A 25,285-nucleotide genomic window follows, 5' to 3' on the forward strand; every position below is an offset into this window, starting at 1 on the left:
CATCCCATTAATTAGTACAAAAGCCCTAAAGGGAAATTTGTTAACTTTATGACCTTTTTTAAGTTTTACAATCAGTTTTTCCAAGAATACATTTTTAAGGAAAACAAAGAAATAAGCAAGCTACAGCATATTTAAATTACCCATTAAAAAAACACACCCTGAAATTTCACGTAGATCAGGGATTTTCATTACTGCCCAGAATGAAAAAGAAGCAATCTATTTCCCAATTGCCCAGGGCCCTGCCCTGTTCCTCCCCCAACAGCGTGCTCTCTCAGATCAGCCCCGGAACCGGGCCATTTGTCCACTCAGCACCGCCCATCAAGACCCAGCACGATCCCCAGGCTCCGGAACCCACTGGTTCCTCAGCATCCTGGCTGGAAGCCATTCTGCCTTCTCGCACATTCTAGCAAACGCAGAAACACCCAGTGATGGGGACCAGTCCCCGGCCCCGCCCAGAGCTGACTCAGCAGGTGGGCGGGCCCGAGACCCTGCATTTCTGACTCAGCTCCCGGGTGAGGCTGGTGCTGCTGGCCCGGGAACTGCGCTCTGCCGTGGGCTGTTTGAACACTTAGCCGGCACCACTTCCGAGTGGTCACACAGTGCCACTGGCCTTGTCTCTTCTTTACAGAACCGAAGGAAGTGCCCTTCAGCAGAGGACGGACGTCTGTGAAACGGCCACCGGCGTGGAGCGCAAGTGACGTGCACTGTGCCCAGCAGGTGCAGAAAGCTGCTCTGTGCACACGCCCACCCTGGGGATAGTTCACCCGACAAAACAGTGTCAACAGTGACACAGCCCGACCAGCTGGCTCAATGGTTGAATGTCGACTCATGAACCAGGAGGTCACGGTTCCATTCCCGGTCAGGACACATGCCTGGGTTTTGGGCTTGATCCCCAGTGGGGGGTGTGCAGGAGGCAGCTAATCCATGATTCTCTCTTATCACTGATGTTTCTATCGCTCTCCCCCCACTCCCTTCCTCTCTGAAATCAATTTTTAAAAAGTAGACAGAATTCACTAAGAAAATGTAACACTGTGAGAAGAAATATTAGTGCTAATAACCACCAACACACAAAATGGAATTAAGATATAAAGCAAAATTACCTGCCAAAGAATTTTAACATGAAAATCTTTACTACCTACTTTGCCTTAAAAAATTTTTTATTTTTTATTGATTTTAGAGAGAGGAAGGAGGGAGAGAGAAACATTGATTGGCTGCCTCTTGCATGCCCCCTAAATGGGGATTGAGCCCAAAACCTGGGACAACACTGAACCAGCTGAGCCACACCTACTTTGCTTTTAATTTTATCATAAAATATAGCAAAATTTCTCTTTGGAAAATAAGGTTCTTTTACATGGAAGAGGAATGAGGAAAAAAATAGGTTTTGTGAAAGGGGTATGATTAATGGTACAATATAAACATATATTTTTAAAAAATCTTTTAAATTATACTAATTATTGTTTACTCTTTATTTTTAGATATTTATCCCAAAAGTACATGAATATCCAAAACAATGTCCACAAAAAGAAGTCACAATTTATTTATCCCTTTCTTGCAACCTTGGATAAAAATTATGTGTCAGCTGCTCCCCAAAACTCTCGAGTGATGACCTTCGGTCTGTGTTAGGGGTACAGAAACCTTTTCTTTATGCCTTCATAAAATATCCTGTTGAAAAAGATTAGGTACAACCACAGAAACAGAAAATAATGTACACTTTTGGAATGTTTACTAAGACCAAGTCAATGTACAGTTTAAAGTAAAATATAAGCATGTCTTAAACCATTTTCTAATACTAAATCTAACAATTAAGTAAAGATGAGGTCACCATTTCATTAAATAATCACAACTAATTACCTTGCATTTCTTTTTTCCACATCAGAGCATCCGATGCTGTTCCTATAAAGTGTATCGGCCAAGTGTACGAGGTATCGACAGAAGTTTTCTAGCTGAGAAATAGTTCTCTCTCCTTTCAGATTCACGAACCATTGCTTGGGGAAACAACTGATTACCTATGGAGGAGATGCAGAACAAAATAGAATACACAGAAGTGTCTAAAACCTGAGTCTAGATAACGAACTAGAAGACTTGCTACTGGGCTTTATATAACTAATAACTTTGAAGGGATATTCTTTCAATCTACAGTAACTATATCATTTTCCTTAATGTACCTGAGTTTTTACTTCAACACATAGGTCAGGTACTCAAAGCAAAAGGCAAATGACTGGCCCCATATTTAAGTACATTAGGGCCATAACATTGATAACCAAAGGCTTTATTTACTCTCTCCAGTCTTCCAGAAGCCCTGAGTGATCGGAATGCTCCTTTATCAGCAGCTTTTGGTTTAAAAACAAGTGCAGCATAAGCACACCACAGGGAGCTCCCCCAGGGGGCACCGAGCGCAAGAGCCTACGAGAGGTGAGGAGGACACAGCGGCAGCACACACCCAGGCGAGGGCGGCCGAGTCCCGCCTGGGAGAGGACAGCCCTCCCAGGGAGTCAGGCGCGTGTAGATAGGAGGCCCGAGCCCCACAGAGAACCAGGGATGCTTGGAGAGATGATCCCAGGGCTGGGGCTGAGCAAGTCCCAGATGGGCCCGAGCATCATGTGCCAGAAAGCAAGACAGTGTCCCTCAAAATGACAGGACATGTCACAAGGCCACAGAAGTCCACTCGAAGGGACTGCCACTGATGCAATCTGGGATAATTGTTGGCAATGAGGCAGAACCTGGATCTCATGGGAAATTATCCGACAAACCCAAACTGAGGGACATTCTGCAGAAGAACTGGCCTATCATCTTAGAAAACGTCAAGGCGACGAAGGCCAGGACGAGACTGAAGAGTCCCCCAGATTAAAGGAGACGGAGAGACGAGACGATCAATGCCAGAGGCGGCCGGGGCGTCTTTCCTCCCCTCATCACTGTGACTGCTCACTGGCCGCGGGGCAGAGGTGTGAGCAGCAGCTGCTCCTGGTGCGGAGGCTACACTGCAGCCCGGAGCAGAGCATCCATGCTCACAGGCAGCAGACAGAGCACCTGCGGCAAGGCCTCACACAGACCCCACACCGTCCCGGGAAAAACTCCCCTCGCAAATCCGCCTTAATTTTGTGACTGTTTCAAAAAATATTTTTTAAAAGAACAAATTAGGGAACTCCTGTATAAAGTAGGAAAAGCAATATTAAAAAATTATATCTTAAGTTAGGAAATGAACTATTTCTTTAGTAACATTCAAAATAGCATTCATTCAACTGTTAAAAAATTACCCATATACAACAATACACATTTTATGCAAAAAATGCTGTGTTAGTTTGTTTGGAACTACCTGGGTCAACCTCACACTAAGTCCAAAAATCAAAGGGGTTTTTGTAAAATCTCAAATTTCTCTTCAAACAAAGAAAACAATTCATGTTAACGTATGTGCCTTGGAAACGATAATATGTGTCATTTAACTCACGTTTTGGGCTTTTTTTATGCTGTCATCTCCATATTCTGAATTCTGAAAAGCCATGAGAATATATCTATTTAATAAGCCATCTATTGATAACTCCTGAAGAGTTTTATTGGAGAAAATGCCATACCATTGAAGGAAATTCCCTAAGAGCTAGAAAGAAGAAAAAAATAGTGAGGGCAATGTCAAGCAATTCAACTAGGTACAAAATAAATTAATTATTAGTCAAATAAAACACCATTAGAATACAGTGAACCTTGTCTTGCAAGAGTACTAACTGCACTTTTAAAGGCCCAAATACTTCCTAGAAGGACCCAACATTTCAATTTTAATTGTTAATTAATCGAGGCGTCACCCTTTCTGACTGCAACACTGTGTTTACCAGGGCTCGGGAGGCCGGCCTGAGCGAGGTCACCGGACAGCCCCAGCTCCTCCAGCTCAGCACGTGTGATCTGCGAGCCCCATCACCCAGTGCAGCCCCTCACCCGCCGCCATGTCTCGTTCCCAGCATCTCTCTCTCAGTGAGTAGTAACACATCCAGCCAACTGGTGTGGCAGCCGCTGGGCTGTCCTTCTTGAGCGCTCCCTCAAGGCGGTGTGACCCCAGCTGCACCGTCTACCCGTCTCTCTCAGCTCCCTCTGCGCCGCCCCCAGCTGGGCCCCCCTCCTTCCTGTCACTCCGGTGGCAGGAGCCCTGGTCAGCCTTCCCAGCAGGGCTCCAGCAGGGCACGCGATGGCGTGGCTGGTTACTTTTCCCAGGGATGGTGCACGGCTAGTGCCATTCCAGATGCGAACGGAAGGAGAACTCCTCCTCCCCCGGAGGCCGGAGGGCATCAGGGGTTCCTTCTCCCACAGGCCCCGCTGAGAAAAGCTGCTGCACAGCCAGCCTGGCCAGAGCTGGACCCCCTCACTCCCACCGGAGACCGGCCTCACTGCCCGTCACAGTCACAGTCACGGGCCCATGAGGACCCAGCAGGATAATCTGCATAACAGTGGCCCAGAGCTTGGCTCACAGTGAACACACAGTCACACTCACTTCAGTTTCCATCATTACCATCCTTCCTGCTTCAACCCAGTATCTCCAAAAATGTGTTCGTGTCACTTCTTGCTATAAAACCCTTCTATGACCCCCACACACAAAGGTGAAAAGCAATTCAGTAAAGACCAGTCTTTTCAAAGCAGTGCTACAACAAATGAACTTCAAACAGACCTCACACTCTACATAAGAAATAAATATAAATGTGAAACCTAAAGCGAGGGAACTTCTAGAAGTTCCATAGAGAAAAACTTGGTGGCCTTGTGTTAGGAAAATACTTCCTGGAACACTGAAAGCACAAACCATAACAGGAAAAACCAATAAATTGGACTTCGTCAAAATTAAGAATTTCTGCACATTTACACAGTGTTAAGAGAATGAAGACAGTCCTGGCTGGTGTGCTCGGTGGTTAGAACATCAGGTTTGATTCCCAGTCGAGGGCATGTACCTGGGTTGCAGTTTAATTCTCCCACCCAGTCTGGGCATGTTTGGGAGGCAACCAATCGACGATTCTCTCTCTCTCCTTCTCTTCCCCCCTTCCCTTCCACTTTATCTAACAGCAATGGAAAAATGTCTTCAGGTGAGGATTAAAAAAACACACAACAACTCCAAAAAAACAAAAAACCCAACAAAATAAAACAACAACAACAAAAAAAAAGAAAATGAAGACAAGCCACAGATTGCAGAAAAAAAGAAAAACCCTTTCTAATCCTTTATTCGATAAAGGACTTACTAGTATAACTAGAATATAGAACTCAAAGCTCAATAATAAGAAAACCCAATTTTAAAAAATGGGCAAAAGGTCTGAACAGATACTTCACCAAACTACACACAGAGATGGCCAATACGCACTTGAAAACATGCTCAGCAGCACCAGTCATTAGGGAGCTGCAAACGAACCCGTACGAGATGCACTATCCCCCCAACAGAAGGACTTCGAGCACAGCCGGCCAAACCACTGGCAGTAGCAAGTGCACTGCGTGGTGAGAGCGAGGAAGAATGGAGTAACTGGACCGCTAACATAGTGCTGGTCTGGAAAACAACTTTGCCTGGGTATTTGCCCAAGTGAAATGAAAACTGATTCCCAGGAAATCTGTGTGTGAACACTTATGGCAGCTTTATTCTAATGACCACAAATCAGAAACAGCCCAACTATCCCTCAACTGAGGCATGGATAAAAAAACAAAGAAAGTGGTGTATCCACTAAACAATGAATGGGCTACGACTTAGCAATAAGAAGCAATGACCTACTGATAAGGCAGGACACTGGAAAACTTCACATGCATGTTAAGTGAATGGAGCCAGACTCAAAAGGCTACTGACTCTGTAATTCCATTCATAAGACATTCCTGCAAAGTAAACCATCTATATATATAAAAGCCTAAATGACCGTTCAACTGTTAGCCATGATGTGCACTGACCACCGTGGGACAGACGCTCAACGCACAGGCATGGAAACATGGAACAGACTGATGAATCTCAAAGGGAAGGGGGGAGGGGGAAGGGCAGGAAGAGATTAACCAAAGATCTTATATGCACACCAGAGGCCCGGTGCATGGATTCGTGCACCAGTGGAGTCCCTCGGCCTGGCCTGCGGGGATCGGGCCGAAACCAGCAGTCTGACATCCCCTGAGGGGTCCCATATTGTGCGAGGGTGCAGGCCAGGCCGAGGGACCCCACCAGTGCACGAATCCGTGCATAGGGTCTCTAGTGGGACCATAAAAAGGAGTGGCCAGGGTGTAGGGTGGGCTTGATCACAAAGGGGCGTGGGGAGTTTCGGGGGATGATGGAAGTGTTATATGTCTTGATTTGGGTAGTGAGCATATGACTGAATTCATGCATCAGAACCAACAGGACTATACACGGAGTCAGTGTGACTGTGTGCAGACCAGTTTCCTAGGACTTGGTGCTCCTGCCTCATCCTCCCTCCCTCGAGCCACCCTGATTTCTGTTCTTCCAGTGAACCTTCCCCTCCCCTCAAGGTCCCTCCTCCTGATGCCTCTGGTCTAATAACCTGCACATGGCTTCCTCAGGGTCTAATAACCTGCACATGGCTTCCTCAGGGTCTAATAACCTGCACATGGCTTCCTCAGGGTCTAATAACCTGCACATGGCTTCCTCAGGGTCTAATAACCTGCACATGGCTTCCTCAGGGTCTAATAACCTGCACATGGCTTCCTCAGGGTCTAATAACCTGCACATGGCTTCCTCAGGGTCTAATAACCTGCACATGGCTTCCTCAGGGTCTAATAACCTGCATATGGCTTCCTCAGGGTCTAATAACCTGCACATGGCTTCCTCAGGGTCTAATAACCTGCACATGGCTTCCTCAGGGTCTAATAACCTGCACATGGCTTCCTCAGGGTCTAATAACCTGCATATGGCTTCCTCAGGGTCTAATAACCTGCATATGGCTTCCTCAGGGTCTAATAACCTGCATATGGCTTCCTCAGGGTCTAATAACCTGCACATGGCTTCCTCAGGGTCTAATAACCTGCACATGGCTTCCTCAGGGTCTAATAACCTGCACATGGCTTCCTCAGGGTCTAATAACCTGCACATGGCTTCCTCAGGGTCTAATAACCTGCACATGGCTTCCTCAGGGTCTAATAACCTGCACATGGCTTCCTCAGGGTCTAATAACCTGCACATGGCTTCCTCAGGGTCTAATAACCTGCACATGGCTTCCTCAGGATCTAATAACCTGCATATGGCTTCCTCAGGGTCTAATAACCTGCATATGGCTTCCTCAGGGTCTAATAACCTGCATATGGCTTCCTCAGGATCTAATAACCTGCACATGGCTTCCTCAGGGTCTAGTAACTCGCATATGGCTTCCTCAGGGTCTAATAACTCGCATATGGCTTCCTCAGGGTGAAAGGCTCTCTGCTGACTCCCAGGCAGGGTCTCCGTGCACTGGACCTTCTCCACACCGGGGATGCCTGGTCCCCCCCCTCCCCCCACTCCCCCCCCCCCCCCCCCCCGTCGGCTCTGCGGATGACGAACTGCAGGAAGGCTCCACTTGTCCTTGCTGGGCGCCTTATTCCCCGCACTCAGTGCCGAGGACTACTTTCTGAATAAACTGTGGTTAGCAAGGGATTTTGCTGACTAGCTTGCATCTTACTTCATTTTCTCCTATGGAAACATTAAACCTGAAAAAACTTTTGGAAGAAAATCATCTTGCAAAATGGAGACTTTGTGTCTACACAGATCTAAGCCTATGGAGTTAATCAAACATAAAAATAATTTTCAAGATATAATATATAAAGTCAGGCAAATCTGAAATCTTTTGGATACCACATACATACCTTAACTGAAGACCAAAACTGTCGTTGGAAAAACAAGTAAGGCCCAGAGTTCTTATTTTCTAAGACACTGAAAGAGAAACACACCATGCTCAAGTGTTTTACAGAGACAGCACCACGATTCCCAGAGAGAATTCTTCTACAAGGAAGATGAGGAAGCAAAGGAAGTAACTAAGAATTTCAAACCATAATAATCTTATGAAGTAATGGGAATGTATTTTGGACTCAGAGGGAGAACAAAGCATCATCCGCTTTGTTCTAGTTAAGGGACAATGTCCCTCTGAGCTTGTCTCCTCGGCGACAGGCTCCCATCACAGAGGTCAAGTGGGTATTTTAAGCGACCGCTCGTCTTTCCAAGTTCCAGAAGCCTTCTCTGGAAGGTAACGGAGACTGTCACCATCCTTAACGTTCCTAGGAGTTCCTTGTTACTTACTTTTTGGGATATAAGGGCATGAATACATCATCATCTAAAGTTCTCCTCATTCTCAGCAAGAGTGCCTTCAGATACACCTACAGAGGGACAAACAGATCACACACTGCAGTGAGGGTGGTGGTAAGACTCATCAGCCGTGTTCCAACTCAGAAGTAAGTACCAACTGAGAGTGGACTCTCTTCTCCGTCTCCCCTTCCTCACTGACAGCCCTGAGGTCCCAGCACCCACTCTCCCATTAGTCCCGCCTCAGCGACAAGGCAGCAAAGCCACTCCGAGCGCTTCAAGCCTCAACCTGTGTGCAAAGACTACGACCAGGCACACGACCGGTCCTGCTCGAATGACATCCCTGAAAACATGACCAAGACAAGAGCGCCTTTTCTCTGGCTAAACGGCACACAAATGCCCGAGGGGGAACAAGAGCAATTTGCAGTTTGGAAACTAGTTATGAAACAATACCTAGTGGTTTTACTCGCTATTTAAACATTTTAGCACTTAAATAATCAATTGTTACCTATTCTAGTAGTTTTACATTTTTATTTTCTCTAACAATACAGCTCTCACAGGGATATTTGATTAGTCCCACTGGGAGTTGGGGTGGGGCGGTAAGAGGGTGAGAACAGTCAAACTAAGGGGGTATCTGGACTCATTACAGCACCCTGCCAATGCAGACTTTAAACTGCGAACCATAATCTCAGAGTTGGTGCATTTCAGGCTTTAGAGGACCAGAGGGCCCACGCGGGAGAACCCGTTTTCTAGCTGACTTGGAACATAACCCTCATCCTCTCAACTCCTGCTCCTTTTCAATCAAACAAAAAAACAAAAGCAAAACACCTTTCCAAGATAATAGTGAAATTACCTGTGTATTTTTGTTTTCTGCATTCGCTACGGAAGGATATCCATTTACTAATTTTAACGTGATCCCAACCATTCTTGCCGTCTGTGTTGTGGAAAAGGGGTCCCACATGCTTTCAGCTATCACTGTGAGGGAAAGGGAGAAGGTGCTCAGATGCAAATGCCAACTGCAGCCGGCTGAAACCCGACGCCGAGCAGTCCCCGCTCACACAGGTGGCCGTCTGCTTCTCTAGAGCTAAGCCTGGCCCTTGTCATACACCTGGGGAATGCCGGGGGTTAGGAGAAGTGAGAGGGGATAGATTCCTCCATTTTCTGCTGACCAGTGAAAATAAATTCGGGGGAAAGATTTCAATACCCTAAGAAACATTGTCCCAGCACCAAGAATTTCTAACTAAAAAAGCTGAAACTTATATTTAATACTTTCAATCAGTTCCTGCATCAAGTATTTCTAATCTCGTGAGAAACAGATGGAAGTAATGAAACTGCTCTCCAGAAAAATGCACATGCCCCCAAAGTTCTGTTTTGTTTCAGGCAGTCTTTCAAGGTCTCTCAAACCTGTCCCTGGATCATTACTGTCCCAACTCCAGGCCCCTCCAAGATGGCCTTCCAGTCCGGGTAGAGGCAGGCATCTCCCCTGAGCTGCTCCGGCCCGGGGTAGCTGTCCTGATAATGGACCGCCCATGAGGAACACGCGTAACGAGCCCTACCTGTGAGTTTAGGGAGGATCACCTTCTCCACAATGGTGGGCAGCAGCGCGATGTCCACGTCCTCTCTCTCCTGCTCGCGCTCTTCACAACCATAAAACAGCAGCGATTCAAACCACAGCATGTTCTCAAAGTCCCGACACTTGGCCTACGAAAGGTTAACAAGGTCACCGACACTGAAACGGAGGCGGCAGCTGCTTCGAGCCATCACGGGAGTTCACCTCAGTCACACACAGTGTAACCGGACGAAGGACCGGAAACCCCGCTTTCAGGTGGTCAAGGACGCGGCCCTGGAAGACGGGCATCGGACGAGGAGAGCTGCCCATCAGGCGGGCAGGGTGGGGGCTGCAGGCCGGGTAAGGACTTGCTGAGCTCAGGAGACAGAAACTGGGTTCAGGGAGCTGCGGGGCAGAGGAGGGAGCTACTCTTGGAGAACTCCAGAATGCACACAGGTCCTCAGGAGCCTTGGCCGTGTACTGTGTACTGTGGACTAACACACACGTGCACGTGCACACCGGTCCTCACAGGCCTGTGCTGTGTACTAACATACACACGCATGGGGGACACTCCATATGTCTGGCAAAGAGCGACAGGGGGCTGTGAGCTGGATCGTTCTAGAGCTCACATTTTTTTTCAATCGTTTCCAGAGCTTCAACCTCAATTCTTTTTCACTCCAGTTTAAACGTTCAACCCAACCAATCACATTCATGCCCATTCATATGTGGGTAACTTCCAAAATCCTATCTTAAACACAACCACTAGACATATGTAGTCAGTTCTAGTCTCCCCTCTGAGATCCGAGGCCAGCAGGCCTACTGATTCCACCTCCTGGATTTATCACCTTGCTCATTCGCTCAGGCCCGCATTTCACACCTGCCTCACTGCGCTTCCCATGAGGCTCTAAGCTCAGGCTCAACGGACCAATTCTTCCTTCCCACGCGTGTTCACATGTAAATTTAGTGGCTGAGAAAGGCCTTGCTGGAAAGCAGCAGAGTGCTCTCGAGGAGTGGAGCATAAGAAGAGAGGTCCTCGATGAAGGCCAGCTGCAGCCGGCGCCAACCACAGCCCTGCACGCTCTCCTGAGGAATGGTTAGCTCAGCGCCCATCTCTAGCTTTGAGATGAGCATTTCCCAGGCCCCGGGCACGTGGCTTTCAGGCAGTGACAGCCACCCACCTCAAGAGGAGTCCAGGTGAGAAGCTGCAGCCGGATGAGGGGGTTGAACAACTTGGGCAAACAAAGGCCAATGTAAGCATCCTTGTAGGACGTGTAGTATCTCGAACGCCAGGCTTCAAACTGGGATTTAATACAGTCGATCGAGTAGAAACTCTCCAGGACATCTTCAAAAACCTTGCTGGACTCCTTTGAAATGCGATCTAAAAACAAGCCCACCCCAGAGGACACGGTTCAGTATGTAACAGAGAAAGCACAGGTCAATGCTAGCAGCGTTTTCTTTGTAGCCTGGCTCATTACCAAGTCTTACTGTTCACTACCCTTAGGGGGAGGGATACACAGGGGAGTGTAGGTTCACCCCACAGTGCAGGCACCCTTTCTTTTGCCCGGCTCCAGTACGTACCATTTGCTATTGTACGGTTTAGTTAAATATCACCTGTCCCCCAACAATTCAGTTCAAACTTCAGTTACCATGGTACCTTAGCGAGTAACCACATAAAGTACCAACTATGCTGCTAGTCTGCAGTCCACAAATCACGGTCAAAAACACACGCGCATCCGCATCAGTGACCCACAGAGCCGCTTCCTTCCCAGTCAGCGGGTGACTGCGATGCCGACACAGACCAGTCAGTGGCAGCGCTGAGGGTCTTTCAGGGAAAGGCCACATGATGCCCCAGATGACTTGGGAAAGGACAGTCTTTCCAATGGAGATCTGAGTGTGACAACCTACTTCTCAAAATCCATCTAACGTGCCAATAGTGGGGCTATCTGACATTGGTCATCTGTAATTACGCAACAACAAACAGCATTTTGTATGAAGTATTCTTACCCCAAAAACAATAACTTCAATCTAATCAAGGGCTCAGAACTAAATTCCAGTTTATAAGAAATACAGTGAATAGAGGAACACGCTAATACCACGAGCAAACAGACAAATCTAGACTGCAGGACATTCTGCAAGACAAGCAGCCTGCTCTTTTCAAAAAGTGAAAGTCTTAGACAAGCAGATGGATAACAGGAGTGTGTGTGTGTATGTCAAGTACGGGTGGATATTCATTAATTCCAGAAAAAAAGCGCTAACAATCAAATGCTGGGCAGGAACCACGTGTGGATCCCGGTTTGGAAAACACAGAATAACTCACAAAAAAGGTATCAAAATTTTGTGGGGGCTGATGAGGAAACATGATGGTAAGAAACGTTGGTTCATTTTCTAGGTGTGAATGGCATTGTGATTCGGGAAAAAATACACTTGTTTCTGAGACACACACTGAAGCTTTAAGGGGTGTCGGCAGGATGTGTGTGGGTAACTCTCCAATGGTTCGGCAAACACCATGTTCAGACACTACATCCATCCAGAAAGGGACAGAGCAAACCTGGCGGAGGAGCGACACGGTGGGCCTGGGGACAGGTGCGCGGTAACCACTGTGCTGTCCTGCTGAGTTTTCTCTGTTAGAAAAGTTCACCACGAAAAAGTCCCGAGAGGGCTGCAGCCGACGTCACTCCACATCGTAGCCCACGGGGCGCAAGGGCTTCTACTCGGGGACCCTCTGGAAGTGCCGGGCGCAGACTAACCTCCCTCTTGGTGGGAATTACTCGGGGCTCCCAGGCCGGGAGTGGCCCCAGGGCTGCGGCTGCACCGCCAGCTCACCTTCCGGAAGGCAGGCGCCCTGGGACCTGACACCACTGCTGTCATTAGATCCTACGGTTCTCAAGTTCGGCAACACTCGCTCTGCAAGTGCTCCGTCTACCCCACGACAAGGGCCACGACTAGTCTGAGAACTCACCACGATGCTCATCGTAAAAATGGGTCACGTTTGCACAATGGGCTCTAACAGAGGCCACGAACCAGCAGGAACCAAACTGACAAGTCTCATTCCCAAACAAACGCTGACCTTTCTCCAGGTTGAAGTTGGTGATGTCTGTGGACGTCTCCTCGTCGTCACTGGAAAGGCCTTCCAGGTGATCTGCCATCTTCCCCGTTTGCTCTCTGGCTTGTCGCCGCCGAGTCCTGAACAACAAACACCGAGTTCAAACCCGACCAGAGAGCTGCCGCCCTGCCCACGCCGCCAGCAGCAGGCGCCGCGGTACCTCCTGGCCTCGCGCTCTGCGATCCGCCGCTTGGCGTGCTCCTGATACAGGGCCCGATCTCGCCCAAAGGAATCGAGATTTGGTGCCATCAGAGCCTTATCTGTAAAACAACGATGGTCACAATGAGAACCTTCTCCGACCACCCGAGGAAAAAGTTTGCACAGAATCAGCCACATGACAGACCGCTTGCTAATCTCAACAGCAGGATCTGCCGGCCTCACGGTCACCAGATCGCTTTCCAGCCCCCGGCAAACCTCCTATCGCTGTCCTCACAAAAAGGAGCAGAGCAGTAAGTTCAACGACCCTGCGTGAGTGCGACTGGATTCAATCCCTATTTTTATCTCTAAGTCACAGAAGCTGATGCGATCATGACGACCAAATAAAAAATCTACATTACCTCTGCAAAGGGCAAATAAGACATGTTGAATGACATGAAATGACAGGGAAGAAACACATGTAGGACGTGAAAACAGCTTTGCTACAGTTTAACCATGTATTCTAGTTTTGCTGTGCAGCAGTGTATCCTCTATTCCTACTTTCAGAACCAGGGCAGAATCAACATGTGGACTGAAAACTATCTACCAGGACCAACTTCTGCTTCTCACACACTCCTCTTTTAAAGCAGCTCCCTTCTTCCCTTTCTTTCCCTATTTTTCATCTCTTCTTAACTTTCTAGGGCAACTTTTTAGCGTTAGCTTCCAATCTGCCTATTTAAGTTTATTTCTAGTTACCGTATTTTTAGTTTCCATGAGGCGGTTCTTGTTCTTACAACTCTTTCCTCAGCATCCTCTGCCTGCCTTCCGTGTGGGAGACCTTTCACCGTCCCCCCAAGATCAGTTAAGGCGACCTGCCACCTGCACTGTCTGGGGGGCTCTGACTACCAGCTACCTCACATAAAGACGGGAGGTCTGTGGACACGGGGAAGCTAGCACAGCCATCTCCGTCAGATCGCTGGGGAGAAACTCAACTCTTTTGTTGGGGCCCAAGACTGTCTCAGGGTCTTCTCTCCAAACCCATTTTCTCCAGAGAAGAATCCTCGGGTCTCTGAGCGTCTGGCTGCAATCCCTCACCTACACTTGAGCTCCGCACCAAGACGTTCCGTGACAGTCAGTCCTCACTGACCCTGTCCAGCTCACCACAGGCTAACTGCTGTGAACGAGAGGCAAGTGCCTGCAGCGTTACAGCCAATGCTCAAGGACCTGCTACGATGGCAGCGGGAAGGCAACCACCCAGGGTTAGAGGGAGATCACGTGCTGAATGACAGCAACCACAGCCGCCGCCCCCACGTGTCACCAACAGGAGCAACAGGAACAACAAAAACAAGGACTCGTTCTCTACCCGGCCCCATCTAACTCTTCCAGACCATTATGTTTGTAAAGCTGACTTTCTTACCGGGTTTTTTATTCGTATTTCAAAATAGCTCAGATAGCAGGAAGGATGCTCCAGCTCTCACAAAGGATAAAGGGGTGAGTCTAGGACATAGAGGCCCAGCCTTCCCTGCTGTGTGAGTTCCCACACCACAGATGAATTAGCTAAGGAGTCCCAACCCACAAAACAATTCCTGCCTCTTTAAGAGGGACCCTTCATTGAAGAACTATTTTAAAGAATACTCATTACTATGATACGTATTTTAAATGTTGCCATATTTATGGGTTGTATGAAATACCTATGTTGAGGGGGGTGTGAGTTGGCGGCTCACGTGACAGCCCCGGCATTTCTGTGAGAACCACACGCAGTCACTGTGACAAGTGTTTGCAAATGGAAAGAGATGAACTCTGGCTTGTTTGTTTATAAAAGATCAGAAAGGGAATTAGTACTTCCGTGCCCCATGTAATTTTCCTCAAATCTTTGGCAATTAATGAGTACTTCCTCTAGGGCAGTATTTTTTTCACTCTCATTACCTTTCAATTTCGAACTCTCAGTCTGATTAGCATACAGCATCATTCCAGCCTCCTTCCGATTCCGTGTACGTAAGGAGCTCCAACTGAGCAGAGCGGCCGAGAGGCAGGAAGGGCCTGAGGAGTGCGCAGCGCACACGGTCCCTCCGAGGGAGCCACTCCCCGTGGGGGGAGGCGTGCTGGCGGCTGGGCCCTGCCCCAGAATGCTGCTTCCGTCTGGACCACAAGGGCCTTGGAGGGTGCACTTGTCACTCAGGCGCCCGGCACAGAATGCCAATTTAAACTTAGGGGCAAAAATAAAAGGTCCCAGACATGCCCAGGGCTTCACCCGAGTCTGACTCTGTGGGGGCCGCGTCACCACCTTTGTCACCACCTCGTCACGATGCTCTAAACTACCAGGACGGCGGCTTCCTCAGGGCCTCCCAGGACAAAGCCTGGTCTTCAGGGAGAAGGCACCAGGGCCCTGAGCCGCCCGGGGCGGGGCTTAACATGCAGGTGACTTGCCGCCATCCAAGGCCTAGCAGCACCGCCGGGAAGGACGGGAAACCTGCATTTAAGTGAGCGCCCGGGCAATTCCCATGCACATTCCCCCTGGACCTGCTGGCTCGGGAACAGAGATGACAAAAAGCCACCAGCAGCCCAGGCTGGGAGAACTCCCATTCCAGCACCCAACAAAGTGGAGGGCCATGGGAAAATGGAATGAAAACTTTTAAAACATCTGGCCAAAGAATCTCACTAAGCTAGTTAATAAGAGGTTTCCTATTCATTTTGGTTTTCCAAAACACTCATCACAGTGAAAGAGGAGAAATTCAATTTCTAATTTTTATACCAATATTTTAAGAAATAGAGGTACCAACTGACTTACTAAAAATCCTAGTGTAGTATATGACAGACTGCAAAATACAAATGATTTTTAAATACAAAAAATTTGCTTTCTCCAAGGGGTGAAGCTCAAAACTCATTTATGTAATAAACCCTCTGCCCCCCCAATTCCAGTCCCTCATGCAGACTCTCTCACTGTGAGCAGCCATGGCGTTTGCACTGCGGCCACTGGCAGGATGAAAATGGGGCAAAAATCATTCAGAGCCAAACGGACAGTGGCTTTAAGATGAATGCTGGGATGTCTCTGCGAACGCCAGAGAATAACAATATGCCCGAGGGAGAGTAAGATGGCGGAGACAGAGTAAGTTCTTGAGCTCCTTTATGAAGCAGTATTTTTAAACACAACGCAGCTACATGCTATTATAGTTTTTAGATCTAACACAAGAGCAAGGGAATTCATTTATTTAAAAAAAAAGATGCTCTGAGATCTAATTTTCAATTAGGCTGCACTAAGTAAACAAGGTTGTTTAATGAATAATAAAAACCTTCAAGATGGACTGACTTGAATGGCTTGAAAACTCCGAAGATTCATCTTTAATATCATCTTGTCGTCTTTGGACAAGGCGGGAAGCTCGCTGTTTGTACAGCTGATGTATTGCTGATTCAAGTTCATTAATCAGTGGCACCTGTGAAAATACAACACACTCCGTAACACCCAACTCCGCAGCTGCGCACGTCCTTGAGGGCTCCACACTACTTCCGGGTTTCTGAACCAGTCCCCTCTATGGACAGAACCATCACCAGTTCCCAGTGGGACACCAAGAGCAATGTGGTTAGTTCTATGCTGTTCAGGAAACATCACTTCTTTTAATCCATACACAGCGCTATCATGTCCGGTGCCTAGTTACTGGAGCAAAAGTTTGGTTAGGAAACTTAACACTTCAACATTAGTGAAGAAATGCAGACGTTCGATTGCCTTTCTTTGGAATCAAGTCCTTGGCAGTCTTTTCACATCCAGTTGTAACTTCCCAGCGGCACGTCTGCCCTGCAGTCTCCTAGTTTACAGTCACCCACCGTCCCTGACACCAAGCCTGCCTGGTGCTGACACCAAGCCTGCCTGGTGCTGACACCAAGCCTGCCTGGTGCTGACACCAAGCCTGCCTGGCCAGAACAGGGGGCTAACGGCCCCTCAGGCACGAAGCCGCTCCCCCGCTCAGAGGCCTGACTGCAGCTCTCACCACCTTCAGTGTACACGGCCCTCGCTCACATTAACACGGCCAGTAACACTCTGGCTCACTGACGCGCCAGAAAGCCCTTCCTGTGTTTCCGTCCTTCATAATAAAATAAAATAAGTCTTCACGTGAACTGTCACTTTACAGAGCCACGAAGTTTTTCAGTTACTATCCATGGCTAAACACCCACATGGCTCACACAGAACACAAAAGCTGACAGAAAAAAGACCTCACTGAGGAGAAAAGAGCAGCCCTGGCCAGGTGGCTCCCTTAGCTGGGCGCTATCCTGTGCCGGTTCGATTCCCGGTCAGGGCACATGCCGGGGCGGTGGGCTCCATCCTCGGTTGGGAGGCATGCAGGCGGCAGCCTATCGATGTTTCACTCTCACATCTGTTTCTCTCTCTCAATCCTTCTCTCTCTCAATCCCTCTCTCTCTCTCTAAAAATCAATTTAAAAATCTTCAAAAGAAAAGGTCTCTTTATAACCTTATCTTATAACCAAATGTTACGAAACTTTCACAAAACACTAACGACCACTGCAGACACCCGAGGAACCAGAAACTCGTTTCCCGGTGGTTAGTGCGAATGGAAACACAGGATGTAGCCTGGGACACTGGCCCATGTGACAGCAGCTTCCTGAACGGAACAGACTGCGGATGGAAATAAAAGGCAGGTGGGACACAGACGTGACAAAAGCAATGGCACACGCTGGCACGACCCTATCGCAAGAGCAGCTACGGGGCGGGAAGGTCCCAGGGAGTCATTCATCCTGACATGCCTCCCTGTGGGAGCGGGCCCACACCTGCACTGACTATGGCCGACAGCTGAGCCAGCGGCCGCCTTTAAAGTGGACTCCCACCGGCTTCTGAAGCAGTCGCTGCGGCTGTGACGTCCTCCCGCCCGGCTGCTCTGACCCAGGCCGGCTGCACACACCCCTGTACCTACGGGCACTCCTCCGTCTGGCCGCTGAGCGCTCCCCTACCTGACGTTGCAGGGGACAGGATTTAATTATTCAACTTATTGAAAATGCCGATAATGCGATTTTCCTGCTCAGGTAACTGGAATGTCTTTAACCAGGCCCAGAGAATCCTACTGAGAACCACAGCTCTGAGGCGCATTTCCAGCTCTCACTCATGGTTTTTAACAGCAAGGACTGATCTCAAGAGTAAGCACCATGAGCAATCTTTAGCCTCTCCAAACTGTTATTATTATTATTATTATTATTCAAGACCAAATATAAGGTGAAAACATAAGAAGGAAGATGACTATAGACAATGGAAAGTTAAAATGATCTGCAGATAATTAAAAATCTAAGATCAAAATCACTTAAAACTTTTATAACAAAAGAAAAAAACTAAGGAATGTTTATCTTTTTATGGTCTTACCCAAAACAATATTGTTATAATATTACTAAAATCAATACTCAGATCTACCCAAATGTTCCTAAATATTTCCCAGATGACAACTTATGACATTATTCACTCAGCAGGAATCTCTTAAAATTGAATGTATATGAAAATGTCAAAATGAAATAAAATACTCATCTTTAAAAGGGGAATTATCTACATCTTTCTATTAAAACATAGTCACTGTATAACATACAAGGACTAAGATCTGCTCCCAAACCAGTCCTCGGTGCCTCTGACCCCTCCCAGTCTGAAGCAGGCTGCTCTGGGAACAGGGACCAAGCAGGGAAGGCACATGAAGTTCCAAAGAAAAAGCCCAACTACTCCAACCTCCTCAGGGACCAACCTCCCTCCAGGCAGGTTCAGGAAGGTCCTTTCTCCAGCCCCACCACGCCCCGGGGTCAAAGGGCGTATTGGTAGGAGAGACACCACCAGCTCTGACTCTTACATCGGCCCCGTGTCTTTCCCACCCTGCACCCTAAGCCTCCCATCTGCCACAGGGACGCAGCATAGCTCAGCTGTGGCTGCTCCTCCAGAAACCAGGGGGCAGGTCCTAGGGGCCTGGCGATGCTGCCTCAGCCGGGTCTGACCACGGCCTGGCTGGAGCCGAGCCCCACCAGGAAGAGTCTGGCCGGGCTCTCCTGCCAGCCTCGGCTTCAGTGCTGAAGGGAGATCACAACAGGCTAAAATACTCACCTAACCCTACCACATGCTCAGAGTCTGCGCCAGGCCACACAGCCAAGGGCTAAAGGGGCCTCCACCCTGCCCCGCCGGAGCTCAGAGGCCCCCGGATGTTCAAACACCACCCCTTAGCGCACTCTAAAGACCGAGCTGCAAAGTCCACAAATGCTTACAAACCAAGTCATCAGACAAAAGCTCTTATCTTAAAGAGGAAACATCAATTAAGAAGTCACTTGAGAAAAGGGGTTTTTCTATACAGCTAATTATAAAAACATAAATCATACTAAAAAAACTGAACTTCACAGTAAAAGAACACAACCTGGAAGACAGGAGACTTTAGAGGACACTATGCCATGAATGGTTTCTGAAATGGATGAAGCATAGGCTGATTTGGATGAAAACCATGAGCAGCAAAGGTGAGCAACTTTAGGGAAAAATAAAAACGACTATCATTTTGCAACTTTGTGCATATTTGGAGCTGCTTGTACAGACAGCTTCAAGACGAGTTTAAACCTGACCCATAGAAATTAATCCCATTGGGCGAGTCCCTTCCATTCTGACAACCGGGGCAGGCCAATCACCTATGTCACACTAAGGCAGGCCTGGCCAGTGGCTGATGTAAATGTGCTGTCGTCTTTTTTGTTTCAACAAAGGCAGCATATCTGCCCCCACGATACAAAGCCACTAACAAAGTGAAGCAAACGGAGCATGACTTTCATCACGTCTAAAGTCGAATTCAGCGATGCATTCTGAGCAATACAGACATGATCTACACAAGGCCGCCTACACCTCCCTAACATGGCCTACTCAAAGAGATTAATATTTTTGCATTCTTACCTTTTCACTGAAACACTCAAGCAAGTCTTGGACATACCCTCGCATTTCTTGCAAAAACTTATACCGTTCACCAATCCCCCCTGAAGACCCTTCTAGTCTCTCAATGGCCCTGGTGGAGTCCACGCGGCTTTGCAGGTGCTTCTCGTGCTGCTGGCGGTTTGCTTTGTGCTCGTCTTTCATGGAGTCCAACCTTGGGAACACAAAGGATACATACAACACGTTTACACCCCAAATCTGTGCTGGCAGGAAGCTTACAATATGATAATGCATCAGTTCCACTATTAGTTTTACAAAAAAATACTTGCGGAGTGGCATCTTTTCATCTGCACCGCTTTCCTCTCAAAAAAACAACAACAACCCCCCAAAAAACAAAGGCAGCAGTTTATAGACTTCACAGTATTTGGTGGGCTAACCAAAATTTCAGTTCTGCTCTCCCCCCATCTCTTGACTACACTTTTTCAGAGTCCCAGAGGCGCAAACTCAAAGTGTCTTCAACAAGATCACGGAGTGGCATTTAACATGTCTCGAGGCTCCCACCGAAGTCATCCAAGGAGGCAGAACAGTGACGTCACCTTCGGTGGCTCTGGCCACCCGACTACACGGCGCTGAGGAACACAAAGCTAGGACAGGTCTTTAGGAAGCTGATCTGCCCTACCTGTCTTTAAGCTGTTTCTTTACCAGATCAATAGTAACGGGAGTCATCTCATTACTGGGAGTTTTGAAAGGGGCTGAATTATCTGATTTTTGAGATTTGCCATCAGAAGACCCATAGGCCGTGTAACTGTACGGAATGCCGTAGGATGAGCCGTAAGGCATGGCCTGGTAAGTGCTCGGGTAGTACATGTTCACTTCCGCGGGCTGGCTGGCTTGGACCTAGAAAAGAAATGGGAGGTCCGTGAAACTAGTGACAAAAGCTATGGAAAGAATAACTTCAGTCTTCAGGGTTAAACACCACCACCACCACCACCACTAATAGCAAAAATTATACCCATTTCCCAAACAGCATGTAATTAAAATAAATAGAGCTCTTCAAAATCAAATAAAAGTAGGGCTGAATGACTGTGTCAACTCTTATGGGATTATCGATTCATTTCTAAGAATTCTCAGGAAAACATATCAGAGAAACTAAGAGTTGAAGGGGACATTAAACATAATCCAAGGCCACCATTTCATCGACGGAAGAAGGTAAATGACTTGCATGGCCACAGAGTAAACAGACAAGCAGAGATGAGGCTCTGAGGCCCACACCTGGTCCAGGCCTTCCCCACTGGCAACAAAGGGTCACGTTCACGCACCCTTTCCCTGCACTACTTCCTGTGTAAACAAACGCTGTGACTATTTAGGAAGGCGTTCTTCATCTACAGTAAGAGAAACCATCTTCTACAAAATGATTTCTGAAGTCAGAGAAAGTAAGCGCTGCAGGAAAGCAGCCCGTGGCCTGGACGCGGTGCTGACAGCAGTGTGCTCGGGAGCACCTGCGGGCGGGCGGCCTGGACGGACGCGGCCCCACCCGTAGTCTCTCATTCTCCAGGCCTCGGGAGGGAGAACGGGCATTTCCCACAACTCCCTGATAGCGATGCGCTGGTTGAAGAACCACTTTGAGAAACTAGAAATTCTTCCGTACTGGACTAAAAGAACAAACTAGAATACAGTTTCTTCTAAAAGCTCCTTGGATACATACCTTTTTGTAATTTTCTTAATTATGTTACTTCAGCAAATGACAAAGATTCAAATTCAATATGTTTTAACTTTTACTTTAACAAAATAGGTAAAAACGGTTTTTGTTTTTTTTTACTTTTTAAAATTTACTTTTTAACTCTTGAAGCTTAATTCTTTATTTCTCACCTGAGGGATATTAATTCCTTTTCGTATCTGCTCCTGCTCCCATCGGCTGAGCTCCTCGTCTTGCTCCCCAGCGACTAAGGCGTCGTCATCACTCCCCTCAATGCCTGCCGTGGAAGCAGAGAAGCGTCATGGCCGAGGGGCAGGGAAGGGAGATGCTACCTGACATTTCACAAAAATTAAGCAAAACTGCTGGTGCTGGCTCCGCCTTACTAGAACGTCTGTTATGCTCGCCACGCCCCCGCCGCCCGACTGCTTGTCTTACACGCAGCGCCCCGCAGCGGGAAGCAGCCTGAGTGGAACGGTTAAAGCGGGGACGGGTTTCCTAACCTGTGTGCTTGGCATCGACTCGGCTGGGAAGAACCCCTAACCCTCCTAGGAGTGCCGAGCCCCGGGTACGGAGGCATGCGTGCGAAGCGCTCAGGGCTACACCGGCCACAGGAGGGGCTCACTTAGAAAAACTTCAGGAAGGCACTGTACCTAAGCAAGAAAAGCCCTCTAACACTAAACAAAGTTAAATAAATGTGGACACTCTGACTTTATTTTCACTATCACATCACGTTTAACGGCAACGAGCTTTACTGTCCTCAATCAATCAAATTACCTATTTCCTCGGCAATTTTCTGTCTTTGTGACTTTTCTTTCACAGAAAACACTATCCGGCGTTTCTCATCATCATCTTCATCATCGCTGGCATCATTCTCATCTTCCCGAACAAGGCGGCCTTTCCCGGGCTCGCTGTCGTGCGGAGTGAAGTCCCCCAGCTCCCGGGCCATCTGCCGCTTCTTCCTCGCGGCATGTATGAACGCTGCGTCTGGGATTTCTCCTGGAGACAGACGGTAGGATCATAAACACGTCGGGGCATGAAGTTTCTATTTTCCTGAGAATATGCAGAGTAAGTCACCTGACCGACAGCCTGTCGCAGTGATGAAGTTCTAATGCCAGCTGCTGCACCCCTTCCCACACGGTGCCTGCAGCCCACCGACTTGCGTTTAATTTAGTTTAAACGGAAACTCAGAGTCACTGAGGAAACGGGAATGAGAACGTAATGGCCATATGGGAAGATGTGTGTGGGGCAGTGGGGGGTCCACCAAAAGAAGCTTTAACTATTTTTTATCTTTAAGTAAAACAAAGGTAATGAAAATTCTATCAATAAACTAGAACAGATAAACATTTAAAAGGTGCCCACATCTCATGACCCCAAAAAACACTATTTCATCCTCTCTAATAAAAATGGTAATATGCAAATTAACCATCACTCCGCTACATAAGCCACGCCCACCAGCCAAGCCACGCCCACAGCCAATCAGGGTGAGTATGCAAATTAACCCCAATCCAAGATGGCTACAGCCACAGAGAGCAAGGTTTCCCAGGAAAGGGAAAGAGGAAGCCAAGCTTTCCATAGCCGTTGCAGGCCTAAGCCTCCACTCAAGCTACAAAGTTTCAATTATAGAAGGTAAACAAATTGAAACAAATGGTGGCAGAATGGAGCTTGAGAGAGCAGGCCAGGGTTGCTCCCGGCAACAGGGGAAGCAAAGCTTTCTGCACACCCTGGCCGGGCTCACCCGCTTAAGGCTACAAAGTTTCAATTGTAGAAGGTGAATTAACTGCCACAGAAATGGCTGCCGCCCCGCCCCAGAGGGAGCAGCAGGCTTGGCTCTGCTCCAGGCTACAAAGTTTCAATTGTAGAAGGAAAATAAATCCCAGATACCAGGGCCTCCTCTTGGGTTGCCAGGGGGCGTGGCCAGCCTGCAAACCACCACAGGCCCCTTGCTCAGGCCACCCCACGCCCCAAGGGAACCCCCACCTGATCCGGGACACCCTTCAGGGCAAACCAGCTGGCCCCCACCCGTGCACTAGGCCTCTATCTTATCTAATAAAAGAGTAATATATAGATTGATCATCACTGCAACACACAATATAGCTGCCCCCATGTGGTCAAAGATCCTGCCCCCATGTGGACACAAGATGGCCACTACAAGATGGGCAGTTGGGAGGCACCCGGCCTGCAAGGGAGGGCAGTTGAGAGGGACCAGGCTTGCAAGGGAGGGCAGTTGGAGGTGATCAACCCTGCAGGAGAGGGCAGTTAGGGGTGACCAGGCTGGCAGAGGAGGGAAGTTGGGGGCAAACAGGCTGGCAGGGGAGCAGTTAAGCATCAACCAGGCTGGCAGTGGAGTGGTTAGGGGGTGATCAGGCTGGCAGGCAGAAGCGGTTAGGGGCAATCAGGAAGGCAGGAAGGCAAGCAGTTGGGAGCCAGAGTCCTACCGGGATCGGGCCTAAACGGGCAGTCGGACATCCCTCCATGAGTCCCAGATTGGAGAGGGTACAGGCTGGGCTGAGGGACAACCCCCCACCGTGCACGAATTTCGTGCACCGGGCTTCTAGTTCATAGTATATTTCTCTTGCAAATAATTTTCAGTTTACCTGTAAGCAGATCTATCCTATATAATAAAAGCCTAATATGCTAAGTGTCCAGTTGTCCAGTTGGCTGTTCAAAACCAATCAAAGCATAATATGCTAATGACATGCTAAGGCTGCTCAACTGCTCGCTATGACGCGCACTGACCACCAGGGGGCAGATGCTGAACGCAGGAGCTGCCCCCTGGTGGTCAGAGGGAGCGCTGCTCTGCCAGAGCTGGGTTCATGGCTGGGGAGCACAGAGGCGGTGGCCTCTCCTGCCTCTGTGGCAGCGCTAAGGATGTCCGACTGACGGCTTAGGCCCGCTCCCTGGGGAGAGCAGACCTAAGCCATCAGTCAGACATCCCCCAGAGGGCGCAGGCTGGGCTGAGGGGACCCCCCTTCCCCCGAGTGCACTAATTTCATGTACCAGGCCTCTAGTATATATATAAAACGCTAAGTGACCAGCTGACCAGCTGGTAGATATGACGTGCGCTGACCAGTAGGGGGCGACACTCAATGCAGGAGCTGCCGCTCAACAGCAACTTTGCAGAGTGCTCTCTCGAGCTCTGGGACCCCTCAGGGGATGTCGGACTGCCAGTTTTGGCCCGATCCCCGAAGGCCAGGCTGAGGGACTCCACCTGCTGGAGGAACCCCGCTCACTCCGCAGACGCCCTTCAAGCCCTGGCACCGCCCCAGATTCAGCCAGCTGGGGAAGGACCAAGGAGGTGGGTTCCAGGGTGTGCCCAGCCCGTCTCACCCATACCGCCCCACCAGCCATCTTCTAATTAACCCTTTGCACTCGCTTGCTTTTTTTGATTCCTTTATTCTACTGCTAACCGTGTCGAGTCACACTCGACATCCGAGTGCAAAGGGTTAATTTCCTTTCAATGTGCACGAATCCGTGCACAGGTGGGGTCCCTCGGCTTGGCCGGCGATCGGGGCCAATCAGGGCTGTCTCTTACCCAGTTCCAATTAGGGCTGGCTGGCCGGGGGGGAGGGGGGGAGGGGGGGGGAACGGACGGACAGGACCGCGGGAGGTTGGCTGTGGGAGCACATTGACCACCAGGGGGCAGCTCCTGCATTGTCTGCCCGCCTGCTGGTGGTCAGTGCGCGTCATAGCGACCGGTCATTGGGTCGTAAC

The 25,285-nt window shown here is 48.7% G+C and overlaps 1 protein-coding gene across 1 annotated transcript in view; it reads right to left on the bottom strand.

The window, feature by feature from the left end:
- PAXBP1 (PAX3 and PAX7 binding protein 1) overlaps window positions 1-25,285 on the bottom strand; it is a 33,640-nt gene that overhangs the window by 1,152 nt on the left and 7,203 nt on the right. The window contains exons 4-17 of the mRNA XM_079766742.1: window positions 22,349-22,570; window positions 21,748-21,851; window positions 20,558-20,775; window positions 19,903-20,092; window positions 16,310-16,433; window positions 13,028-13,127; window positions 12,832-12,947; window positions 10,943-11,142; window positions 9,772-9,916; window positions 9,069-9,190; window positions 8,213-8,289; window positions 7,783-7,849; window positions 3,446-3,592; window positions 1,852-2,006 (exon numbers count right to left, since the gene is read on the bottom strand). Coding sequence (XP_079622868.1) covers window positions 1,852-2,006; window positions 3,446-3,592; window positions 7,783-7,849; window positions 8,213-8,289; window positions 9,069-9,190; window positions 9,772-9,916; window positions 10,943-11,142; window positions 12,832-12,947; window positions 13,028-13,127; window positions 16,310-16,433; window positions 19,903-20,092; window positions 20,558-20,775; window positions 21,748-21,851; window positions 22,349-22,570 — 1,987 coding nt within the window. The remainder of the gene's footprint in view (window positions 1-1,851; window positions 2,007-3,445; window positions 3,593-7,782; window positions 7,850-8,212; window positions 8,290-9,068; window positions 9,191-9,771; window positions 9,917-10,942; window positions 11,143-12,831; window positions 12,948-13,027; window positions 13,128-16,309; window positions 16,434-19,902; window positions 20,093-20,557; window positions 20,776-21,747; window positions 21,852-22,348; window positions 22,571-25,285) is intronic.

This window comes from Cnephaeus nilssonii (genome assembly GCF_951640355.1).
Source record: "Cnephaeus nilssonii genome assembly, chromosome: 3".
Classification (NCBI taxonomy): Eukaryota; Metazoa; Chordata; class Mammalia; order Chiroptera; family Vespertilionidae; genus Cnephaeus; species Cnephaeus nilssonii.